This window comes from Colletotrichum gloeosporioides (assembly GCF_011800055.1).
Source record: "Colletotrichum gloeosporioides strain Lc1 chromosome Unknown consensus_36, whole genome shotgun sequence".
Lineage (NCBI taxonomy): Eukaryota > Fungi > Ascomycota > Sordariomycetes > Glomerellales > Glomerellaceae > Colletotrichum > Colletotrichum gloeosporioides.
This window is the reverse complement of record NW_025544681.1, coordinates 446,707-470,828: the sequence shown is the minus strand read 5'-3', so window position 1 is coordinate 470,828 and position 24,122 is coordinate 446,707. Positions and strand designations below refer to the sequence as shown.

General features: G+C 56.4%; 6 protein-coding genes across 6 annotated transcripts; 3 read left to right on the top strand and 3 right to left on the bottom strand.

The window, feature by feature from the left end:
• Window positions 1–1,463: 1,463 nt before the first annotated feature.
• Window positions 1,464–2,044, top strand: GCG54_00006043 (uncharacterized protein; the record flags this gene model as incomplete). Its single annotated transcript, XM_045406057.1, has 2 exons — window positions 1,464–1,703; window positions 1,757–2,044. The coding sequence occupies 2 exons, from the start codon at window positions 1,464–1,466 to the stop codon at window positions 2,042–2,044; spliced, it is 528 nt and encodes a 175-aa protein (XP_045265440.1).
• A 1,000-nt stretch (window positions 2,045–3,044) lies between these two features.
• On the top strand, window positions 3,045–3,705 carry GCG54_00006042 (uncharacterized protein; the record flags this gene model as incomplete). The annotated part of the gene is made up of 2 exons (XM_045406056.1): window positions 3,045–3,270; window positions 3,329–3,705. 2 exons carry the CDS (start codon window positions 3,045–3,047, stop codon window positions 3,703–3,705), a joined length of 603 nt encoding a protein of 200 aa, XP_045265439.1.
• Window positions 3,706–4,098: 393 nt separating this feature from the next.
• GCG54_00006041 (uncharacterized protein) lies at window positions 4,099–4,951 on the bottom strand (the record flags this gene model as incomplete). Its single annotated transcript, XM_045406055.1, has 2 exons — window positions 4,099–4,335; window positions 4,403–4,951. The coding sequence occupies 2 exons, from the start codon at window positions 4,949–4,951 to the stop codon at window positions 4,099–4,101; spliced, it is 786 nt and encodes a 261-aa protein (XP_045265438.1).
• A 1,447-nt stretch (window positions 4,952–6,398) lies between these two features.
• GCG54_00006040 (SWI/SNF chromatin-remodeling complex subunit snf5) lies at window positions 6,399–8,662 on the bottom strand (the record flags this gene model as incomplete). The annotated part of the gene is made up of 2 exons (XM_045406054.1): window positions 6,399–6,734; window positions 6,794–8,662. 2 exons carry the CDS (start codon window positions 8,660–8,662, stop codon window positions 6,399–6,401), a joined length of 2,205 nt encoding a protein of 734 aa, XP_045265437.1.
• Window positions 8,663–10,172: 1,510 nt separating this feature from the next.
• GCG54_00006039 (uncharacterized protein) lies at window positions 10,173–17,472 on the top strand (the record flags this gene model as incomplete). The annotated part of the gene is made up of 11 exons (XM_045406053.1): window positions 10,173–10,194; window positions 10,426–10,614; window positions 10,682–11,494; window positions 11,554–11,770; window positions 13,420–15,324; window positions 15,559–15,652; window positions 15,945–16,273; window positions 16,327–16,445; window positions 16,539–16,767; window positions 16,823–17,006; window positions 17,062–17,472. 11 exons carry the CDS (start codon window positions 10,173–10,175, stop codon window positions 17,470–17,472), a joined length of 4,512 nt encoding a protein of 1,503 aa, XP_045265436.1.
• Window positions 17,473–19,334: 1,862 nt separating this feature from the next.
• GCG54_00006038 (Pumilio domain-containing protein P35G2.14) lies at window positions 19,335–22,947 on the bottom strand (the record flags this gene model as incomplete). Its single annotated transcript, XM_045406052.1, has 2 exons — window positions 19,335–22,635; window positions 22,703–22,947. The coding sequence occupies 2 exons, from the start codon at window positions 22,945–22,947 to the stop codon at window positions 19,335–19,337; spliced, it is 3,546 nt and encodes a 1,181-aa protein (XP_045265435.1).
• Between the last annotated feature and the right edge of the window lie 1,175 nt (window positions 22,948–24,122).

Genomic DNA, 24,122 nt, shown 5'->3' with positions numbered 1-24,122 from the left:
GTCATAGACAGCCCGGAGGCGAGTGTGAAATGATGGATGGCCATGAGTCGGGTGCCTTTGAGCACAAAAGAGGCTCGACTCGCAACCTGTCGACCAGCGATTCTGCAACATCTCTTTCGCTCCGTTTAGTGGGAGCAGATGCGGCCCAAAATCTCGCGAGTCCCGAGTCAGTTCCGCGCCGCCAACACTCGGAAGAGCTGGAGTCTCCAGCGGAAAAGTCGTCAGTTCCAGAAGAGTTTTCGGTTGGGATCTCGGAAGGGGGGCGTCGATGTGCGAGATCAGACCGTTGGCCACACACGGGCAGTCCATGACTTATCCCAACCTACAGCCGGCTTTTCGAGATTTTTCCTCTGGCTTTTGCGCCGGGGCCCCATGGGTGATCGGGTGTGAGAGAGAGCCTGAGCAGTAAGAGGTGCAGGGCAACGGCCAGGGTCGAGTGCTCGATGCTCATTGGCCGGAGCTCATGCTCCAGCGCAGTCCTAAAATCCTGACCATCATGTCGAAGCTGTCAGCTAGCCTCTGGGGGATTTTTGTCCCGAGGGCCCGTGAGCCGGGCTGATCGTCATCCTGCGCAGCGTCTCTGTTGGGTCAAGTCGTTGATGCTGTGTTGTGGTGATTTGTGCTGGATGGTCTTGTCAACGGACCCGGAAATCGAAGCTGGGGAACCGAGAAAAAGCGAGCCAGTCGAGCCGATGTTTCGACGCAGCTGTGCGTTTGCCAAGACGTCGCATTTTCTTCCAGCACTGGAAGTCTAAACAAAGGTCAGCAAGACTTGGAACTGCTGCAACACGCGACATACCATCTACCTTTCAGAATACAAAATCGAGTAAACCAAAGACAGAATATTTTCGATAGTGAGCTGGCAGCTGAACATGTGTGGGTGTACCTGACGGGTCACAGGTCCGGAGAAAAGAAATCGCATCGACGACAGCTTGGACGTAACTCCGTCGCCCAATGAGAGGCCGTCGTGCCTTACACAATGCTTAAATCCTGAGAGTTATGCACGGCCTCCTCGGATTGGCTGGACGAGTATAAATGCCGTTTTGTGTGACATCACGATTCCTACCGGCACAGTTGCAGTTGGCCCTTGTGGGTTCGTACAGGGGCTGGGCCATGTGCTGCCAATGAACTCCCGGAGTTCACAGCTAGGTTGACATAGAATCTGCATGCCAAAGTGTCAATGATAGTCTGATAGATTCGCCTTGCACAGCCGAAGACGGCTCCCAGTTCGGGGCAACCTGTGTGCCTCGGGCGACCCCATTACTCCTTGCCCGCCGGAGTCCGCAGCTGCGCCGTCCCGTTATTTATGTCTGATAAACAAGTCATCTTGCAGTTTTCAGTTGATGATCTGGCTGGTACATATATATAAGGCATACGTTCTGTCAATACAGCTGGTTCACCAACGCTTTGCATCACTTCCCAGTTGACACTCATTATACCTATTAACCGCAGTCCCATTGAAAATGTCGTTCCTCGGTTTGGACATTGCCCAAAAGGGCCTGTCTCTGTACACGGTTAGTTACCCCTCACCTGAGGCTTCATCCGCGCCACCACGCTCACGATGGAGACAGGTCCCAGCCGCAGTGGCGTCGATCATGGCCGCTCACACCTACGCCTCCATAGCCTCGGGAAAGCTCTACGACGTAGCCAACCCGCGTAAGCTCAACGACGTCGTCGCGGCCGACGAGAAGTTGAACAAGATAGTGCGTCTCCCTCCGCCCGAGTCTTGGGAATGTGTGACTGACCATCGTCCAAGATCAAAGCCCGGATCTTCCGCGCCGAGGCCGCCGCTGCGAACGGCTTCGAGACCCTCGGCCTCTATGCGGCCGGCGTGGTTGCCGCCAACGTGGCCGGTGTGGATCCCCGTTTTGTTAACACCATCAGCTTCAGCTACATCGGCCTCCGCATCTTGTACAACATCGTCTACATTCGTCTGCAGGACAACCGCAATTGGGCCCCGGTGCGCAGTCTCTCATGGATTCTCAGTATCGCTTGCACCTTTACTCTCTACTTCACTGCCGCCTCCAAGTTCGCTTCTGCCTAGGCTTTCTCTGGTTTCTTTGTAACTCGCGCATCGCCTAATCGTGTATACAATATTGATCACGGCCTCGGGCCTGCTCACAAGCAACACCATGAGATTTCGTTTTTGGTGATTGGTCCCGGTGAAGTGGCGTGTTTCTCGGCTTTTGATTTCATTGTATCGGCGGCGCATTCGGGGAACTCGAAGAGGAAAGTGGTGCCATCAGGTTCCCTTGCGAATCCCCCAGACGGCTTCTTCTCGGGCCGCACTTGACAACCTCGTACCGCTTCAGCAGCATCCAGCCGTCCGCAAACGTGGCAGCTGGCTCGCTTGTCTGCACGAGGCGATTTTGAAGTTCGGCCCCTCGCTTTTGCGAAGCGTACGTGCAGCAAGCCATCATTCGCCTGAATGTAGTGGAACAAGCCTGGAATCGCTCATGCTCAGTCTGACCCTCGCAATCAGTACCCGGACCAGTACCCGGAGTTGCTTCCAGTATTGCGGTCCAGCAATGGCAAGAAGGATGCATGACAGGTAAGACAACCTTCCGCATTGTGGAACATACAGGACTTCAAGCCCAAATCGAGCCACTTAAATGGACGCACCCGCCCAAGACTCTCTTTGATCCTTCCTCAGCCAGTAAGCCAAAGTTGTGTGGTAGTTGAACTTCAAGACTTTATATGTCCCTCTTCAGCTCTAGGCTCTTGTAAGAGAACAGGCAATCTCTCTTTGTCTACTCCCCTGCAATGTCGCTTGCTCCTTCCTTATTTCTAACGTACCTCAGAGCGAGTTGTTAGACTTGCAGGATCCGTTATCAACCTGCCTCTCGACTCTCCTGCTTCTCTTCTTCTTCCTCTTCCTTCCTCACCTCTTTCCTTCTCTGCTCTACGTTTCTATTTTTTCCCCTCTTACCCACCAAGGGCAATATCAACTCTTCTTCTTTTCTTCCTATTCCGAATCCAAAAGACTTTGTTCAAAGCCTCATCACAGCACTCTTACTCCAACAAACCCATTCCAACCTGCAACAATGTGCAACCTCAAAGGCCTCGTTGTCATCGCCGTCTTGGCTATCACAGTCACAATCACTGCTGCTGCTGCGATAAGGCCCAGCATTCAGCAGTCGGTCGAGACAGTCGTTGACATCGTCACTGCCACCACCACTGTTCAGCCTCCTGCAACTCCCTCTATCAAATGCGATCACCAGTGGTGCCAGGATGGAGCTTCCATGTGCGCCTACTGGGCTGGAGTTACAGGTAAGCTTCATGCATATGCTTCGGCACTCATCTTTAACTAACTTGGCTTTTCTGCCAGGTTTTGACCCTTCTCGAGGCCCTATTCCAGGAGAGACTGTCACTAACCTCGGTCCTTGCGCCATTCCTACGGCCACCGCCGCCCAAGACATTCTGCCGCGCAAGGTTGAGACCAACGAGATGCTCATCACTCCTGCCCCCACACTCGCTGTGGACTGCAGCTACAAGTTCTGCCAGGACAACACCTCCTACTGCATGTATTGGGCTGGCGTTACCGGTTGGGATGTCTCACTTGGTGCGATCCCTGGAATGCAGCGTACCTCTCTTGGAAAATGTGAAGCTCCTACTTCGACCTCTGTCAATGAGTCTGGCAACAACCTCCCAATACAGAGTGCTACTGTCAATTCTATCAAGGCCAGAGGCGCACTTTCCTTTTAGTAAACCAAGCATGGTGGGTTCTCTTTCATTCCGAGGCACTGCTCCTGCCCGCACTCTCCAGCAATTTTGGCTCATCAGCTGACGTTGGAAATTGCAGATGATCAATCATTTTCAAGATGCTTGCACTTGGGAGAGACTTAGAGACACAAGACTGGACGTATGGCCGCTGAAGAGGAGCGCCATCAGTCCCCGAGACGTTCGAATAGAGAGTAGAGAGGATCAAAATTTAATATTTCCAAATTGCAGTATGTGCAGTGAAGAAGAGCTATGTACATGGTGCTACCCAAGCAGATGTGTTGTATTTGAAGCGTATACATGACGCCTCTTTGGCCACGCAACCAACATCTCTTAAGCAGCTATATTGAAGGTCAGTCATTGTGCATCAACTATACTTCATGACGACTCACCAGGTCCAGTGACGGAGGTCGTGATGGCGGTATCTTCGACATAAACACCCGAGAAGTAAAAATCCTCGTTGCTGTCCGGGTACCCATCACGGGGAAGTTCCAAAACCCCCAAGTGCCAGTCCGCGCCGTTCGACGACGTCGAGGCAGAAACGGGAGCTACGACCTGCGTGAGAGGCGCGCTGCCCTCGGAGTGCCAGAAGCCAACGCTGCCGCTCGAGAAGTTCTGCAAGATCATCACATCAGCATTCACCCCAGCCCAGCTAACCGTTCTACAGGCAAAGAAGACTCACAATCTCGTACGCCACGTTGTGCCACACACCGGCCTTCCACTCCGCCTTCCACAGGCTCTTCTGCTGCACCATGAACTGCAGGTTCGCGTTGCTCGTCGCGCTCTCCCCGCTGATCCACCCGCTCTTCAGCTCGGTGAAGTGGCTCTCGAAGAAGGCGATCTGGTGCTCGCGGTAGATGCTCGGCGCGTTTGTGTCCTTGCGCATGATGGAGAAGTGGTACCACACCTTGCCCGAGTTAATAGCGGCTTTTGTCTGAGGGATCAGCTCCGTGCGGCGCATGTTCTGCCCGTTCCAGTACGCCGTGCTATCGAGCGTGATCTTGACGCCCTGCTTGGACGCCGTGTCGGCCGGGTTCTTGTAATCCGGCGACAGGTTGACGTATTTAGTGACATCGCCTGAGCCATGGATATAGTACTGGTACGGCCCGACCTGGTTCGCCCAAGACCACTTGTTGAGGTCGGTTGAGGAGTTGAGGTCATTAAAGCGGCCGTCCCACAGGATCTTGCCGGAGGCGAGGGGGAGGAGGGAGAAGAGGGCGGCGGCCTTCATGCTGGGTATATGACGACGGGGGAAATGGAATGTGAAATGGTACTGGTAGGGCTGAGGGTCCAAGTCGAACTGGGGAATCACCACCCCGCAACAGGAGAACGAAGTCTTTATATATCAAATCCAAGGCAGATCCAATATGGGAACTCGGGATCACGACATCGGGTAGCGTGCATTGCAAACCCCAGGGGGAAATAGGAGTTCAGACGCAAAATATGGGTCACGAGCAATATAAACATCGCCCCGGACGGACCGAGCAGCCAGGAGCTTGCCCGTGGAAGAAGCTTCTAAGACTGGCTTCGATGCTGGCTGGGTGTGCCGTCGCATTCGTCCGGACAGCACCTTCCGATGCACTTTATCATCGGTTCGGGCGATGATTTGGGGAATTTGTTTTGGGCGGAAGAGGGGGAAATTTAGGCTGTATGAAGTTTAAAGCGTGCCCACCCCCGCCACGCAAGGAGAATAAGGACATTCCGTCTGGCAAGGGCATGCTGGGCGAAGGCGAACTCAATCCCGATTAAGGGGCATTCGGGACATGACGACGTCGAAGGGTCTTGATTTCATTTTTGACCCTTTTGAAGCTTCCTGGGCATGCCAGACGCGCCGAATGAACCACGGCAATGCCACCGTGTGCCAAGGAAGCTTGTTCCCCTTCCTGTTCAGGAACCGGGAGAGAGTGCTCCCTCCAGATGCCGCGTGGTGTCTTGACACGTCGTGAGGGTTACATTCGGAAGCAGCCACCGCGGCTTACAGGCGACAGGATCTGCGGAGAAGGATAAAAAAGACTGAGCGATAAGTGGACGACCAGGCCGTGGCACGAGATCTTGGTTCTGTTCTAGCTGGGCCCAGGCATCGAATACAGCCGGCCTCATGGTGTTTTGTATCAAGGAACACCCTCAACCACAGAATGAGCCAAACGCCGATCGGATCTTTGTAGTATTATTCTTACTACCGTAGCAGCGCTGATATCCCCAATAGCGCGCTTATCGTCAGTTTGTTTACATTTGCTTGCACTCCCCTTGAATTCGCTGCTCTTGATCCAAATACCCAAGCTGAAACTCCTCCGCCTGTTTCGCTGCCACACTGGCAGGATCTGAACTCCCTTACCCTAAGCTCCATAGAGAAAATGACGATCTAGTGTCCCTTTTATGCCTCTGCCAGCCATAGGGGCGGTCAAGGCTCGATGCCTATGTAATAGCGTCTTTTCTACAAATAAAAAACAGGAACGAAAATGAGAGGTACCTTGTACAATAAGGGAAGCGGTAGACCTCCCCTATTTGTCATCGTCGCTTTCAGCATAGCTTCCTAAAAAGCTCAGCTGACGCAATGCCCTTCCCACGAGCGACAGGCTCTGTGGTGCGGCATCTTGGAACGGGCCGCGACGAGATGAGCGGCTTTCGTACCGAGGAGTGTCGGGCACTGGGCTTCCCAGCATAAGCTCATCAGCCTTCTAGGATGTGGCCGTCGAGGCCGGAGGCGCAGTGTCCTTGCCCTCCCTGGCGTCCACCTTCTGACGATGTTGCTTGTTCCTGAGATGCACCTCAAAGTTTCCGGCAGTCATTTCTGGACCAGGCGTGTAAAGTTTCCCGGGACAGTCCAGACAGCGGATTCTTGGCAGGAACATCCACCTGACCCCCTCTGGCGGCTGTGAACCGGCAGGAACGGGCACCGGCATTTCTGTGGCGGGGTTGACTGCTGAGTACTTCATCATGCCTTCAAAGTTGTCGTACGTATACGTGTTCTTAAGTTGCTGAAGGCATTCCTTAAGCCACTCGGGCGGAGGAGGCTGGGTCATGTCAGCTACTGTTCCCCTGCTCACATCATCTATCACGCGAATTTACTTACAGCAGGTGGCGGTGGCTGGCCAGCGACTGGTGGTGGCGCGGGTTGTCGGCCAATTTGACCTTGAGGAAGAGGAGTGCCAAGCTTCGCGGGCAGAGCTTGGCTGTTGGAGGCCGGCGTCGACGGAGGGGGCATCGAGCTCGCGGGAGCCGCGACACTGGGGATGCGTGTATGCGCAGGCGTTGACGGGGTCTGCGAACCGCTCGGCGTAACTCTGGCTCTGGGGTTCTGGAGAAGTCTCCGCAGCTTGTCTTTGCTGACCTTGAGCGTGACAATAAGCTGAGAAGGCTCCTCAGTCTCGTCTCGAGTCTCGCGGCCGCCGAACCGGTTGAGGTTTCTGCGCGTCTCATGGTGATGAATAACGCTCGCCTCGGGCGTCTCAGAGCGACCCAGGTTCGTGATGCGTTGCTGAGCGGCGCTAGCAGCTCCGCGAAGGCCTCTTGTCCTGGCCGTGCCTCCTCCGAGTTGTGAGACGCCCGGCGAGTCTGGGCCGGAGTCGTCGCTTGAATCGGAGTCGGAAATCTCGCCGTCGCGGGCACCTGGCCTCTTGCGTGTGGTCGGCGCGCCGGCAACGCGCTTGTACAGCGTCGTCTCCTCCATGTTCGGGGCGGCTCCAGGGAGCACTGATGACACCAGCAGCGTCCTGATCGTGCGCTGCCTTTCCTTGAGATCTGGCAGCTGAGGCCCGCCGCGGCGGTTGATGGAGCGCTTCTGCCTCCTTTGCTCGCGAGAAAAGATGACCTCGTTCCGGTCCAGGTCAGCATCGCTGAGCTCGTACAAGTATGGTGCGTAGTCTTTGGCTTGTTGCTGGGGCCTGAAGACGGAAGTGAGAGGAGAGGGGAGGAAAGCGTTGATGAGGTCGGGATCCTCGACCGGGCGGCCGTCGAAGGGATGGCCAACACTGTACAGACTGCGGGTGAAGAGTTGACATTGCTCACGGATGCTGTGGGCGATGGCGGTGGTGAACTCGCCCGACAACGACAAGTCACGCGCCATAGTGGCGGCGAAATCCTCCGGAGAGTTCAGGGGGTTGTTGATGTCCCATTCGAACTGGTCGACCAGGGTGTGCTGGCCGACGGTGATGTTGAGCTTGATTAATATCCTCATCTCGTCGTTCTTGTACGCGGAATAGGGCAATTCCGGATCAAGCGCGTCCTCTTCGGAGAAGACAAGGGGGTAGAAATCGTTGAGCTGGTCGCGCATCTGGTGAATCACCTGGTCGAGAACCGGCTTGTTTGCCTGGTCCAAGGGGATGCCGATGTCTTCCACCAAGTGCTGGGCGAAGAGCTCGGCGGGAATCACCCTGTCGTGGAGGTTCCACGTGAAGGTGTCGCGAAGCTTGATCTTCTCCCAATCCACATCGATCCGTATCGGCACGAGCTCCTCATGCATTTCCGCCTGCTTTTTCAAATCCTTCTTCTTCCACCTCAACGGATGCGACTGGCGCTTTCCGGGCCGCGGTTTCTGGCTCGGGTAGATGACCTGAGCTGGAAAGGGCGCTCGCATACGGGGATCGATGTCGGTGTATCCGTTTCCGTAACCGCGATAGCCTTCGCCGTACAGCTTGCTCGGGGGAAAGAACATGCGCTGATTCTTCAGGATGCTGTAGTCGTCGATCTTGTCTCGCATCTGCTCCATGTCCTTTTCGAACTTGGCTTGCGCATCCTTCATGGCGATCGAGTGTTGCCAGTCGCGCGCGACGTAGCGCTCGACCTGCATCTTGTTGAAAGAGTCCTTGTCTCGCACCGGAAGCGCCTTCGCGCTGGCAGACTGGGGAGTGCCATCGTGGTTGTTGTTGGCGGACGTGGATGCGGATGATGAGGCTGTCGCGCCAGCGCCGGTGGGCGTGGACGTGGATGGCTGGGCGGCCATTGTGGAGGGAATGTGCAGGGTGCCGAATCGCAACGGCAATGCGACGGGCGCGAACTGGTGTAGAAAACGCGCAGACTGGCCCGAGGTCGATTTGCGCGCGTGTTGTGGCAGATGCCAATTGGCGATGCCTCCAAAGTCGGATCAAGAGGTGCAAGGTGGATTCTGCTACGTCTACGGTAGCCTCCTGCTCCGTGTTGGTGTTGGGCGGGAAGGCTGGTGCCAGGTGGCTAACGCACCCAATGTCTTTGGGACGTGTTTTTGCTGGGAACTCCCGGTGCAGAAGCGTCAGAGTGACCCGGTTCTGTTAGCCGGCGCAGACCAGTACCAGGCTTTCAGGGGACGGGAGTTGCAGTTGCCTCTTGCTTCAAAAATTCATTTGTCACGCTAATGTACTCTGCCATACAAATTAAGCAGAACGGTACCTATCGCCGCTCCTACACGTCCTCGGTCGCTGCCGCACCAAGCACCAGGCGCTGAGCGTGTCTTTCACGATCTGAGCGCGTCCTGACCTCGACTGGGACTGGACTTGGCCGCACCGCCTCGAGTGTCGGCGCCACACCTGCCTCGAGGCAACCTCGCGCGTGGCGCACCACTTGAAGCATTCAGAACAGCTCTTGCGACAGCTGCTTTGCCATGGTCGCAGTCCACCACATTCGTGGTCACGAAGACGTGAGGCACCACCATCCTTCTTGTCGACGTCAATGAGTCCCGGCCAGGATCGTCTTGACCAGGACGCACATAATACGCTGTCGCCAGACGTGCAGAAAACCTCCCATCACTTGGAGAGATCCCATGTGGCCTTACGGTACGGCCCGGGCTTTTGCCGGTTTGAAGTTGGTGGGATGACGGGTTGCCCTGAGCTGTGAGCATCGGCAGCTTCAGCTCTGGTTGGGCTGAGCCGAGAAAAGGTTCTTTCATTCACCGAGTACACCTTGAGGCGGAGCTATCTCACCTTGGGTCATGTACCTGGAACCCCTCACCTTGGAGGCGGCTGGGCACCCGGTACCTGAGCTCTTGTTACCTTGCCTCAGGTGCCTGCTTCACTGTCGAGGAACAATTTAGGCTTCACCCGACCACAGGTAACACGGCACAGAAACGCTCCCATCTCTCTCCTGGTGCCGCGTGAACCGTCAACAACGATTCGCTGGTGGGCGTACCTACCTACGTAAAGTACCTTACCTCACCTACCTACCGTACCGACGTAACGACTCTAAGCGATCCCGGCGCAAATTCTCCACCACAGGTACATCAGACTGGACCTTGGAACTGCATCTGCTTGACCTGCCCGAGCACCCACAAACAGCAGCTAGCCCCTCCTTCCCCGCCCTGAAAATCGACGTATTCGTCGTCAAAAATACCAGCCCCGAGCACACCAACTCTGCACTGCATCTTCCCGCACATCCAACAGTTCCAGCTTCTCCCACTTTTGAGATCCTGGACCAGTGCACCACAATCGCTTGAGATATCCCTTTGATTTGTAGGCAATTCCTTGATCAAAAATACCGCCAAGATGTCGGACGAGAAGGAGATCGGTCAGTTGCCCCGTCTTGCCCGTTCATGCTGCTGCTATTTTCTTTTCGCGTGGTCGTGTGTTGCTGCTCCTTCTGCTGCTTTGCGTCACACACCAAAAACAGCCCACGCTGCTACCCCGCCACGCCCCAAGCAGCCATAGCAAACGCTGCTGCGGCTCAGGCTCACGAGACTCGTGCCTGGAGAGCTGCCCTTCCATCGCGGACTCGTTCATGGAGCTAACTGTATGGCAGACTACACCCTCAACAACCCCGACACCCTCACCAAGTACAAGACCGCCGCTCAGATCTCTGAGAAGGTCCTTGCTGCTGTCGCCGAGCTCTGTGTCCCCGGCGAGAAGATCGTCACCATCTGCGAGAAGGGCGACAAGCTCATTGAGGAAGAGCTTGCCAAGGTCTACCGCGGAAAGAAGGTCAACAAGGGTTTGTCAAGTCCCCCTTCTGGCCACCCTTCGAACCTCCCGTCGCTGACCGTGATTGCTTCGCGCAGGCTTCTCTCACCCTACCACGGTCTCTCCGGCCTCTTTCGTCACTCCCTACACCCCTCTGACCTCCGACGAGGCCGAGGCCAACGTCGAGATCCAGGAGGGCGAGCCCATCAAGATCCAGCTCGGCGCCCAGATTGACGGCTTCGGCTCCATCGTCTGCGACACCATCATCGCTGCCCCCAAGGAGAAGGCTTCCGAGGAGATCACTGGCCGCTCTGCTGACCTGATCCTCGCCAACTACTATGCCAATGAGCTCCTCCTCCGCTTGATGCTGCCTCCCGGCACTCTGGCCAACGGCACTGATGAGGAGAAGGCCAAGGCCAGCGCGGAGAAGGCCCCCAGCCAGGCCAAGATTACCAGCTTGCTCGAGAAGGTCGTCAAGGCCTACGACTGCAACCTCGTCGAGAGCACCACGTCATGGCTGTTTGAGCGCAACGAGATCGAGGGCAAGAAGAAGATCGTTCTTGCCCCCGCCGAGGGCACCAAGGGCGACGGTACCCCCGAGATTGGTGAGGTCTGGGGTGTCGAGATGGGCGTGAGCTTGGGTGCTGGAAAGGTCAAGACCTTTGACCAGAGAACCACTCTGCACCGCCGTACCCTCCAGACCTACGGCCTCAAGCGCCCGACTTCCCGCAAGATCCTCAACGAGGTCCAGAAGAAGTTCGGTACCTTCCCCTTCAGCTTGCGCCAGCTCGAGGATGAGCGTGATGCCAAGTCTGGTGTCGTTGAGTGCGTTCGTGGCAACGTTTTCCGTGCCTACGAGGTTGTTGGCGACAAGGACAACTCCCCCGTCGCTCGCTACCTGACCACTATTGGTAAGCCTCCCCATGGAGTGCCGTCATAATCCCCAGGCAACCAGCTAACGTTTGCGCAGCCATCACCAAGAACGGCATCACCAAGCTCGGTGCGCCCCCGGCTCTTGACCTCAGCAAGGTCAAGTCTGACAAGAAGATCGAGGACGAGGAGATCCTCAAGATTCTTGAGCAGCCTCTGTCGAGAAATACCACCAAGAGCAAAAACAAGAACAAGAAGAAGAAGAAGCCCGCCAAGAAGGCTGCCGCCGGCGAGGCGGAGGAGGAGAGCGACGAGGAGTAAGCGGAAGTGGAAAAACTGCAGTGACTATCAATAAGGATAAAGGGGGTGGCCCGATTTTGCGCCCACAAAATTTCGTTCGTGAAAGTCAAATGTGTGAATTTACCCCTTGGACAAACGATAGGGCCGTGTGGCCATGGTGAGGCCGGAAACAGGTGCGCTTGTCCTGGCTGTCCGACGCTGGGTGGCTGATGGGCATCGAAACTGTTTGCCGGTGTGTCAGCGAAGCGATGGTTCTCGATGAAAGCCTCACTCAGTCGGCTTGATTGGCAACGCGGGAAGTCCCCGAGGCAGGCAGCCCTGGATGTGCCGGATTGTTGGCAGAGGATAGGTCGGAAGGCCATATGCCCTGATGCAACAGCCCCAACAAAGACAAGTCATCTGCACGCATACGCGCATCTCATATACCATTCCACTGAGCCCGTTTCCCAGACCGACCCCGATCCCAGTGACCCCCAAGCATCAGCGTCGAAGGGGACGTGTGAGAACAAATTTGCTGATATCCCGCATGGTTTGTCGCAAAGTGATGATGTCTGAGAACGGAGATGGAACAGGGGCGTTTCTGCCGATGAGACCCAGCACGCCAGGAGAAGCCGTCGGCCGGGGGAAGAGAAAGTTGGCCACGAGGATGAGTGGAACAGAATGCCCAATTCCAGAGGTTGCCCGTCGCTCACCCTGGTCGTCGTCGATACGGTAGAGACGCGGACCCGCCCAGGCAAATGGCGACTGTACCGCGTGGTGAGCACCCGCACCCGCAGCAGAACCCAGCCCCCTGGGTGGGAAGCAAAGTTGGATCCCGAGTATCCAAACTTCGTTTCTCAGGTCGAGCGTCGGGGGGAGAACCAAGGAGGCGAGCTCCTGAAGATAAAGAGCTCCCCCGTCCCGCCCTTCCTTCAAACCGCTACGGAGGAGGTAGATGTGATTGTTCTTCGAGAAACAAAGATCAAGTGACGTCCTCGAGTACCATCGCCCAGCAGGTTCAAGAGGAAAAGGAAGGAGGCGAAGAAGACAGCCCAATCCAGTGACAACGGATTGACGCCAACGTGCAGTAAGCTGGAAACCTTATGAGCGCGTCCAGTAAGGTGAGCCGGGTGTGTAAGTCACAGGGCCAACAGTGAGGTCCAAGGCTTTGGCATGCTGTGGCATCGAGCTACTGGCTCCCAAGAGCGCTGTGACTTGGCCCCCCATCCCCCCCTGCACTTCGCCATCTGGTACCCTCGCAGCCCCCCCAGCGCCCACCGCCCACCGCCGTGGTAAGGTAGCTTTGTAGGTACTGTACTGCACCGTAGCTCCTTAGCCCACACCACCCCCAGTCCGTCGACTCCGAAAATCCTCGAGACCAATCCCGCAGCTCGGCACCCTTTTTCTCTCCCATCCCTCCTTCCCACCAAGTTTCTCGCGTCGCAAGTGGAGGGAACGCGCCTAGAACGCATCACCGAATGCCTTCCAAGACCAGAGAAGTAACCAACTCCCCTTTTCCTCTGCAAAGACACGAACTAACGCGATCGCAGGCTTCCGACTCGGAGCGTTTGTCAGTCTGGTCCAAGGCAAGGAGGTCAGGGGCCGCCGCAGAGAGCCCTTCCGGCGAGAAGAGCCCTTTCGACATGATGCCGACGAGCACGAGAGCTACGAGGTCGCGATTTTCCAGCCCGCACCAGCACGCCAACGGAGGGAGTGACTCTGCGAAGAAGTCGTCGAATGCGCCCAGTGCAGCGTCCAAGACCTTCTTGCAAAAATGGTTGGAGCCCGCAGTCCAGAGCAAGCCGAGCTTTGAGGAGGCAGGATTGATCCGATATGGCGTGACGGAGAACATGGCGCCCCTTGGAACCCTCCCAAAGGCAGGAACCACCAAAAAGCAGGGCCAGGAGGGTGCGCAGCAACCTGTCAGGAAGATTATCATCAAGCCAAGCTCAGCAAACTCTGCCGCGGCCGCCGCAAGTGCGTCGGCACCAAAGCGCTCAGAAACACCTCCTCCGCCACTTCCCTCACCACCCATTGCCGCGACGAAGATGGGCAAAAAATCGTTGACGATCAGAGGGTTGGATGACGACGATGAGGACGAGGACTACACGCCCAAGGCAGCGGCGGTGAAGAATGCGGCGAGTCGCACATCGCTCCCGCGCAAGAGCCTCTCGCGACCATCTGCGGGACGCCGCCTCTCAGCGTCAATTCAACAGCCCTCGGCGCCTTCCAGCGATGCCGTGCAGCCTCCTCCTCGTGAAGCTACGCCTGAGCCTACTCCTACTCCGGATCCGACTCCTTGCTCTCAGGAGTCGGTCGAGCGCGTTGTGGAGATCGCGGTTGATGAGGCGCTCCGGCATTACCGCTATCCCACTGCGTGGGCACTGAGGACCCTCTACGATGAAAATTCTGCGAACCCAACCTTCCTGGCCATGTTCGAGGACGTGTACAACCAGAAGGCTGACGCAGACACTCTGGATGAATTCGCTCGCCTTATCGAAGAGAAGAAGAAGGAGGGCAAGAAGGACAATCAGGCATGCTACTTTTTCGTGCCCCCTTCCACCAACTCGCGCTTCACCCCTCACAAGCCCAAGGCAGCACCCTACGGCAGGCTTCTTTCTCTCGATGCCAAGACAGAGAGCCCGTCGCCGACAAAAAAGAAAGGAAAGCGGCGGAAGGAGCTAGAATCCCCCGTCGACGATGCGGATGAGTCAATGATGGACGCGGAAACAGCGACTATGGGTGTCGTCACGCCCTCACGCAGGCGCGCCCGAAGGGACTCAGCAAGCAGTGATTCTTCCCTCTCGGAACTGTCTGCATCGCCATCACTGCCACCAGACTCGCCATCTCCCAGCTCTCCACCCATTCCCGTCGGATTTCGAGTCGTCAGCCACAGTCGCCGTCACAGTGCCACGACGGCTACCACGGCTGCTGGGGCCGACCCCGAGACCACCACAACCAGCGCAGCACCGCCAACCGAACCCCAGCCAATTAAGAGACGCGGCAGATCCCTTGCTGCTAAGTCGAGCGTGTCTGACGCATCCAACCCAAACTCACCCACCCTCCCCCCAAACGCATCTCAAGCTGCAGGGGCTGGCAACATGCCTGGTCGACTTTCCTCACCCATTTTCCCCAACCTGTCGTCCACGGCCAACACGACCACGACAACAAAAGCGGCCGGTAAGAAGAACGCCAGCAAGGATAAGGCACCGCGCATCTTGCCCAGCGATGATGCCACGACTTCCCGCAGGAGAAATGCACGCGACAGCACCATCAGCCAGACGCCCCAGCCAGAGAGCCATATTCGCGTATCAGACATGAGAGGTAGAGCAGGATCCGTGTTTGCATCTTCGCCAGCGGTGCATCTTCGCAAGTCAGCCAGGACGCCGGCTCCCAATTTGAGCCTGAATCTGAACTTGAGCGCGAGGACCACGAGATCGGCCAAGAGGACGCATGATGAGATAGACAACAGCTCTCCGACCGCGCCATCCTTCATTGAGGACGTCACTCCGACGGCGAGCTCGAGAGCTGCGACGCCCACAAACCTACGCCCTACGAAGAAACAGCGGACCGGCTTGCGTATCAAGACTTCGTAAGTTCATTTTTCCCCCTGATGCACTCTGCATATCGCAGCTTTTATCCCAGACTTTGCGTCGAAGTGGCATAGTGCGATGAGATGAGAACCCCAGCCCTGAGTGGCGACGTGAGCGGCGTCGCACGGCAGGCGGTTGGTCTCATCGCCGTAGCCATCGCATTCGTCCGAAATTTTATCGCAAAGCACTTCATGAACATGCAAAATTGAAGTCACTGACGCGTTCCATCACAGTCCTATGAAGAAGAAAGGAGGCACTGCAGCTGGCGTTCCCCGTGCCAGCGGAGAGGGCGGTCCATCTGTTGCCAACGGGGGCCCGACAAATCAGGTAAGTCTACGTCGCGTGTCTCTTTTTCATCGTAGCACAAGGCTGCCCACTTCAATCCAAGCCATTTTTTTCTGCCTTGGGCGCCCTCGACGGGTTGGTGGATGGGATGACAGGATGGGAGCACACGAGGGCATGAGGGCATTCTGCGGGCATGGATCTTGAGCGGCCAAGGCGCACATCCCGACTCAGAGTTTAGCGGCCCCCGTCCTCCCGTTTTTCCCGACCAGCCTGCACTCCCACCTCTTCATTTCCCGCAAATTGCCTCAGCGAACACATGCTTACAACCTACCAGGACGAGAATGATGACTACTGCTCGGCTTGCGGCGGTGTTGGGGAGCTCGTTTGCTGTGAGAACTGCTCTAGGTCATTCCATTTCGAATGTGTCGACTTGGGCCTGGGCGACACGCTCCCCGAGGAGTGGTTTTGCAACGTCTGTTTCAGCACGAGATACCCCACTAGGGTGCCCGAACACAAGGGTCCCTTTGGAGGGTTGCTGAATGGCTTGGAGAAGACGAACCCGCAAGCCTTCAAGCTGCCTCGGCCAGTCCAGCTCTACTTTGAAGGCGTCAAGATTGGACCTGAGGGTGAGTACGAGGACGTGGTGGTTCCCACTAAGCCAAAGTAAGTGCCAAATCCCACTGCTTATCGTCACCGTCAGCTGACAATCGCTCCAGGAAGAAGGGATATGAAGAAGCTCCCGACTTCTTCAAGGTTCGGGACGCCGACGGCTCTGCGGTTCTATGCCACAATTGCCAGCATCCAGCAGCCGACAACCGAGCCATCATTCCTTGTAGTCTGTGTGGACTTCACTGGCATCTGGACTGTCTTGACCCGCCTCTGGCGATTCCGCCAGTCGTACGGACATGGCGCTGTCCGGTTCACGCAGACGACCTGCTGGCCACGCTGCCGGAACAGCTCGCGCCAGCTCACCGCTTCCGGAAGATCAAAGGAGCACCCACCATCACCCCTGCTTTTAGCCGTGGTATGAGAAACAACGGCTTCATCGAGATTGAGGAGGAAGAATCAAGTGACGAAACGGGCTGGAGCGACGTGAAGACCTTTGGCCGAGTGTACAAACTGCCCGCCAAAGGCGTTGTGCTCGACTTCATTTCTCAGTCAGTACCGCCTGCGTTGCCTGAATTTGCGGGGGAGTACTAACAATTTTCACAGGCTTCGAAAGGATGGCGCAGGCTACATTGCTGGTTCGCAGCCATTGGCCGGGGCCCAGCCACACCAGACTAGCCCTCCTCTGGACTCTCGCACGCTGGCGGAACAGCAAGCGGTGTTCAACATGGTCGAGCTGGCTTCCACTCGACAAAACAACAAGCTCGACGACCTCACACAGGCTCTCCTGGTAAGAACAACCGCGACGTCGAGACGGTGTAGACGTAGAACTAACAGATCCACAGATGAGTGCCGATGCAGACGTTCTTTCCATCATGGCGCGTGGCAGCGCCGAGAACTTTGCCAACGGTGACTTGAATGCCAATGATAAGCAAAGTCTTCGCGCCATGCTTGCTCACATGGAAGCCATGTCTGACCGTATTAAGAGCCTGCTTGGAGGCGGTTTGCACGGCGTTGCTGGCCCGACCACGATGGCTGCGGACGCAGTCACAGCCGACGGCAACACCACAGACGTCACAGAGAGCGTGGAGGGCGATGTGACTACAATCAAGAACGAGTCCGTTGAGCCGCCGGCTGATCTGCCTACCCCGGCGACGACGACTCAGGACAACCCGGAGCCGGCCAGCGTTCTTGGGGAGAAGTCGTCGCAGGAGGTGCCGAACGACGACGACACGACCGTTATGGATATCGATTAGGATGCCAACCACGACGAGACTCGGTCGGTGACAATGGAACGTTCCTCATCCCCAACTAACTCCGACATACACATGCGACAGCCTAATGACGACCCAACCGGCTCGCATGTACCGACACTAGAGAGACACCACGACGTCGTCTGACAAGAACGGCACGACGATCACGGTGCATTCGCCATCGGTATTCTCTATTATTTTCCCTTTTATTATCATTGCCCATTGATTCCCAAGACACGACCTTTCGCACGAATACCGGAGTTTGGAGGAATCGGGCATCAGCGATTGAACACAGGACGACCGCTCCAAACACACACACACTCAACGTCATAGAAAGAAGCACAGCGGTCTAGTAAGAGAAACGAGTTCGCACACGTTTCGAGCGCAGGAAGAAGGGTGGCATTTTGAGTCTTTTCATATTTTTTTGAGCAAGCACGGCATCAGCAGTATGTGCTATCCATAGCGTTGGAGGGGAAGATGAGAATGACAGGCAGCCTGGGTATACCGTGCCTATATCGATGGAGAAGGAGTAGTTGGGTTGGGTTCGCTTGCGCGCCCCCTCTCTCTCTACGGTTGTCTTGTATCATACCACAACTCTCTTACACTCGTAATCTCTCCTTGGGTTCCTAGGTTAGGTAGGTATGGGTAAGGCACACAGGGAGGTAAAAGTTTTGAGATGGCACAGAGGCGGAGGTGAGAGTGAGCGAGTGGATGGCGGAGGGGGCATTAGGCATCGAATAGAATGCTACACTACACACCGCATCAATCAAGTCATGCCCCTGTGACATGTGGCCCACGTGGTACTGCCAAAAGCAGCTTCTTGGCTCATTCATGATAGAACCCCTGGTTAATACTGCTGGCTTAAAAGGTTTACCTGGCCTTTCTTCACTTGGCGGGGTTGAAACTGGACAGACACCATAAATAAACGTGACACAGGACGGAGACGGCTCATATGTGTGTTGGGAAATACCAATAGCTTTTACTACAATGCAAACACTACCTCATGCTATCTATCTATACAACCCGGTCGAGAGCAGCTTTTGGAGCAACCTCGAACAAGAAGGAAGTTTCGTCACAGCCGTAATCGAATGAAGAAAAACAAAAGACATACTTTCGAAAGCCATAGGACACCCTTCCATCCCACCCAAGGTTTCTACAAGAAAGGAAAAATAGAGAAGAACAAGAAACAATAGATGCTGCTGCTGCTGCTGCTGCTGCTGTAAAGCTCAGAAAAAGAAGTGATGCCCGCCCATCGTTTGAGACTCCGATTGATGACTTTGCAGTACCTGGAAGCAACACACATTTTTTTGGGGTAGGGTTGGTTTTTTTTTTTTTTGTGGTTTTTGGTTTTGTCTGACTTCCTCGCAAGCGCGGGCTTCAGGAGGACGGTCTGCCGCCCGTCACCCACCGCCCGCTCATTCTATATACCACGCCACAAGCAAAGTGAGGGTAGCAATAGTAGTGCTGTAAAAAGAAACAACTTCCCAGGTGAAGATCAGGAAGGATGAAGAGCCATTCGTGGAGCTGCTGGAGCCCACCAGGTGAATCGAAGAAGAAAATAATAAAACCCTCTCTCGTTGCTGCGACCACTATCCGGGGGCAGCATTCGTATGTGCCCTTGTCTATCATCGAGACATGGCCCCCTCCTCGAAGGGAGTGGCTTGCGCATTTTCCTGACACATGGGGCGGCGTTTACTCCTGCAAACATTCTGTACATGACGACCCAGATCCACCAAACTCCTGTGCCGATTCCATACCAAGCCATCCTTTACCAAGCAAAAAGAGCGGCATGAGCCAGTCAGACCGTCCCTGACCAGCATTTCGTCTGTACAATTGGCGTTCGGATCACCTCTTTGACATCAGAGTTAGTGCTGCCTGGGGACACCGATGGGGGTAGGTAGGGGTTGACCTACTCGGCCACGTCTTCCGTTGACCTGCTCCTGTTGCATATAGCCCATGTTCTGCATGCCGCCACCCATGTTGCCGTAACCAAATCCTCCCATGCCTCCCATGTTCATACCAAATCCGGGAGGTGCGTACGGTGCCTGACCGGGAGGCATCTGAGGGATCTGAGTCGCCGGAGGCTGGATAGGGCTGCCGTTGGCCAAGTTTTGGCTCCGGTACTGGTCAATCGATGGACTAGGGCTGTTGTAGCCGCCAAAGCCTGCCTGCATCGGGGGGAAGAAGTTGTTGATGGGAGGTGTGGCGCGATTCAGCATGTTCTGCTGGTACTGCAGCTGCTGCAAGTTCGCAGGAGCCGGCATCGGAGAGTTTGATGGGTTGTACATGGGGTTTTGCACACCATACGGCGGGAACGGCGGCATGTTCGCGTCAGCAGGCTCGTTACGCTGGCCACCAAAGCCCATCTCGTAATTGGACGGATTGACAGGCGCGTTGAGCGGGTTGTAGAACTGCTGCTGCTTGTTCATGTGGCCACCCTGCTGATGGTGGTTGTTCAGGTTGGCCTGGCGAGAAGCCGGTCGCTGGCGCTGTTCATTATTGTTCGAGTTGCCGTGTCCGTGGTCACGAGCACCTCCGCCGCTGTTGCGTGTAGACAGACCAACCTCGTCCATCAAGCGCTTGTAGCCTTGGCCGGGCTGGGCCTTAATGCGAACTAGGACATTCTTGACATTCTCGACCACCTGGCTGCGGATGCTCTCGTCGAAGAAGGGTGTGGTGAGGACCTTGAAGATCAAGGTCGCACCGCAGGCGTGGTCGCTCAGGATCGCCTCGAGAATCTGGTCGTTAGGCGTGAAGAACAGAGCCTTGAGAATGGTGTCTCGTGCCTCCGGCTCGGCCTTCTGGTTGATGACCTTCAAAACCGTGAGATAAGCGACCTTGTGTGTGCAGAGATGGACGAGGCAAGGGACAAGCTGGGGCGACAAAACCGTCCGGCGCTGAGGGAACGTGCAAGTATCCAAGAACCAAGTCAGAAGCAGGGCTCCGTTGGCGTTGGTGGCGAGCTGCACGCTGTGTAGGGCGATGGCGGCGGCAAGCATGCGCTGCTGCTCCTTGGTGGAGTGGTGGCTCTCCAAACAAGCACGCATGGCACGAGCACCGTAGCGGCCTTGAGCAACCTCCCACATGCGGCTAAGCATGGTCTCGAAGATGAAGTCATTGTAGGGAGCGCCAAACTTGAGGCAGCCCTGGAGCACATAGTTGCCGTACTGGTCCAGGAACAGGGGAATCGTGTACGGTCGCAAGTGCTCAACGATCAAGGACATCTGGCGAGGAGTCTTGCAGACATCGATGATCTTCTGGGCAGCCCAGGTTCCGTTCTTGTGCACACCAATCTCGGCCATGTGAGGAGCAATCTCGGCAAGCATGGCATCCCGGAGGTCGTCGGAGCAGTGCTCAAAGAGCTTCTGCACGACTGTGTTGCCCAGGTAGTCGGACGACAGCTCGGCAATCTCGGGAAGCATGTCAAGGGCGGTTGTCTCGATCTCGGCCTGGGAGAGGCTCTGGTTGTCGATCCGCTTCCTGATGTCCCTCAGTCTTGGGGCGTCATGGACGCGGGTGTGAGCTGGCTCCCGAATTGGGGGGATCTCGTCAACGAAGTTGTTGAACTGGATAGAAGACTGGAGACTGCGGGAGATCTTGGCAGAGTCCTCGTCAGAGGCCTGGAATTGCTTCACGATACGGAGGATGTCATTCGTCATCTCGGCCAAAGGTGGCACGGTCGGGGCAGCATTTGCTGGCTGCGCGGCCAGGGGCGCGCTGTCGGCGGCGGCGCCGGAGCCAGAACCGGATGCGCCGTCCTGGTTCTTCGAGAAGGGATCGGGGCTGGGGGACGGGAAGACACCGTCGTGGCCGGGCGTGTTGGAGGCAGATGGGGGCTTGGCGAAGTTGATGCGGATCGGTCCAGCTCCAGGGAAGATCTCCTTGCCATTCATACTAGCCTTCGCCGTGATGGCGCTCTCCATGCGCTCAAAGTTCACGAAGCCGCAGTTCTTGTGAGTAAGGACACGAGCAGACAAGATTGGGCCGTATGACTTGAACATCTCCGTCAAGGTTGACGTCGTGGTGGAGGTGGGAATGCTGCCCAGCCAGAGAGCGCTGGTGGGACCTTCGAGACCTTGATCCTCGGCGTTGAGGAGATTCGCGTTGCGGCTGCTTGACCGTCCAAGGTTCATCGCAGCTACGGCCTGCGGCAGGTCGTCAAATTCCTTCTCGTCCGGCAGACGGATCTCGGCGGGCGGGATAGCACCGCCCATGCCAGCATTGCCAGACATGTAGGTGCGCATCAGGCGGGAGCCAGGGGTGTCCAGAACACCAGCGGTGCGGGCACGAGGACGGGTCGCTTGGTTGGCAAAAGCTTGCACAGCCAGGTTGTGGTTGTGAATGGCCGCATTGGTTGCCGCAAGCTGGTCCTGAAGGTGAGCGACATACTGGCTCTCCAAAGTCATGTTCTCCTCGAAATCATCCTCTTCCTCGTCAGCGTACTTGTCCTTGTTGTTGACCGAGTAGGAGCGGAAACGGTTAGCCTTAGTAAAATCGTTGAAGCTCGGGATGTACGGAGTCGCCAGTTGCGCGCGAGGGGGCTGCGGTGTCTCAGCCAGTCCGAGGTAGTCGAGCGTCCTCATATGGACATCACTCTCACCACCGCCTTCTCTAGAGATCTGAGACTGGGTTGGCGAACTGGGGCCGTTCGTAGAACCGATGCTAGCGATGCTTGCCAGTGTCATGCCGCGATCGCGACCGGTTCCGGTGGGGTTCCAGCTGCTGAAGATGGAGGGTCCAAATGGAGAGCTGGTACCCGGGATTTGGGCAAAGGGGCTACGCTGAGGCATTGAACCGGCGCGAAGACGGGAGAGCAGCGCGGAGTTATTGGAGGCGGTGTCCGCTGGCTCGAGGCCTGGAGAAGATGACTTGAAGGGGCTGTGGGAAGGTGTGGGCCGAGATGACTTCGGCGCCATCGCAGGAATATTGAGCAGACCGTTACCGACACCGCCGGGAGAGAATCGTGACGGGACGGTACCAGCGCGAGCACGCCTCGTCTGGGGCAGCGAGTCAGGCGTAGGAAGCTGGGCAAAGTCGGGGAAGCCATCGGTTGGAGATTCGGGGATGTTCTCGCGGAGAGGCGTGGAGTTGCCGCTCGTCGGCGGGCCGCCCCAGGGATTTAACGGCAATCCAGGCACGCCTTCCTGGGCTTGAATTTCCCGGGCTCTGTGATAAAGCAGTTAGCATTGGTAGTTCCAGAGAGAAAGGGAGCTGGAATGGGCACCTCGCGTACCTCTTGGAGAACAGCCTGCTGGAACCGGGCATCTCGTGCGACGGAGAGCCAGCCCCTGATCGCGAAGCGCTAGCCATCTTGCTGGTGTGATTCAAGCTGCCTGGCAGGCCGAATGGAGATCTGACCGAGGAACCAGCGGCAGAGTCAATGGGAGATGTGTTGTTGGCGGTCGGTGAAGTCGACCGAGCCTGTGTGGCAGATTGGGGCGGGTAACCAATGGCCAAATGATCGGATCTAGTTGACATTATCAATTATCTAGGCCGCACCTCATCAGAGAAGTTTGTGACACTTGAAATAGACCCGATGGGATGACGGGGCTGTCGAATTGGATGCTGTTCTCCGGGGTGACGATGGACACGCGCCAAGGAGAATCGTATCCGACGACTTGAGGACAGCCTGGAGGAGACCGTAACGTCTCGTGTTCCCAGTCGGACAAGTCGAAAGGGATACCGACAGCGAAATGCTGCGTCAATTTCCCCAACGTCCTGATTTTTTCTTTCCTGCCGAAGCTGTTTCGCGGACTGTCCGGGACGAGCTGCCAGCCTGTCGAGTACGGGGAGGCAGAGAGGTGATGGGGTCGCCGGGGCAGTCGAGCGCAAAAACGGGGTTGGCTCGTCTGGGGCTGGGAGTGTAAGGAATGTTGGTCGAACGGTCGAAGGGGACGAAAAAGTGTTGTGTGCGTATTTCCAGGTATTACAAGGTACGCCACGCCAGACAGACAATTGTACGGGGGGCTGCTGGGCGTTGTCGAGAATAAAAAAGGAGGGTTCGACGTCGGTCGGATGGGGGGAATTGCTTGAGTTGTGAGGTCAAGGAATGTCGGGGGCTTGTGGGCTGCGGACGATTGGGCGCTGGGGCGATGGGAAGATTTCTCCTGCCGTCACTCGGTAGCCGTTGTGGTCGCGTAGCGGTGGGTGGTCTTTTGAATGTGGAGGCTACGATACGAAGCGGTGCGGTGCGTTTGCGGAGCGTTGCGTTGCGTAGCGTTGCGGTGTCGTCTGGTCGGTTTTCGGATCAGATTCCACAGGTCCGGATTCTCAACACACAAATACACACGCACACACTACCACGATTTCTCTTGTAGCGGCAGATCCAAGAACCAACTCTGATGTCCTTTCCTTCCGGGCTTCTTTTGAGCGAGACAAAAAGAGAGAGGAAAGAAACAAAAGTAAAAGATCTCAATATACAGGCGTCATTAGTATAGGGTCGATGAGGCCTGGAGAAAGGGATAGGGGTTGGGGGGTGGAAGAGTGGTGGGAGTGGAAGAGGGGAAGAAGACGAGAGGAGCAGCAGAGGAGGAGGAGGAGGGAAAAGAGAGATTTCAGAGCGTGAGGTTTGTGGTTGATGGAACGGTAAAATGAATGCTACGGAGGTGCAGTGCTCGTTTGGAGTAAGGAGTTGGGTCCTTGGACCAGTCCCG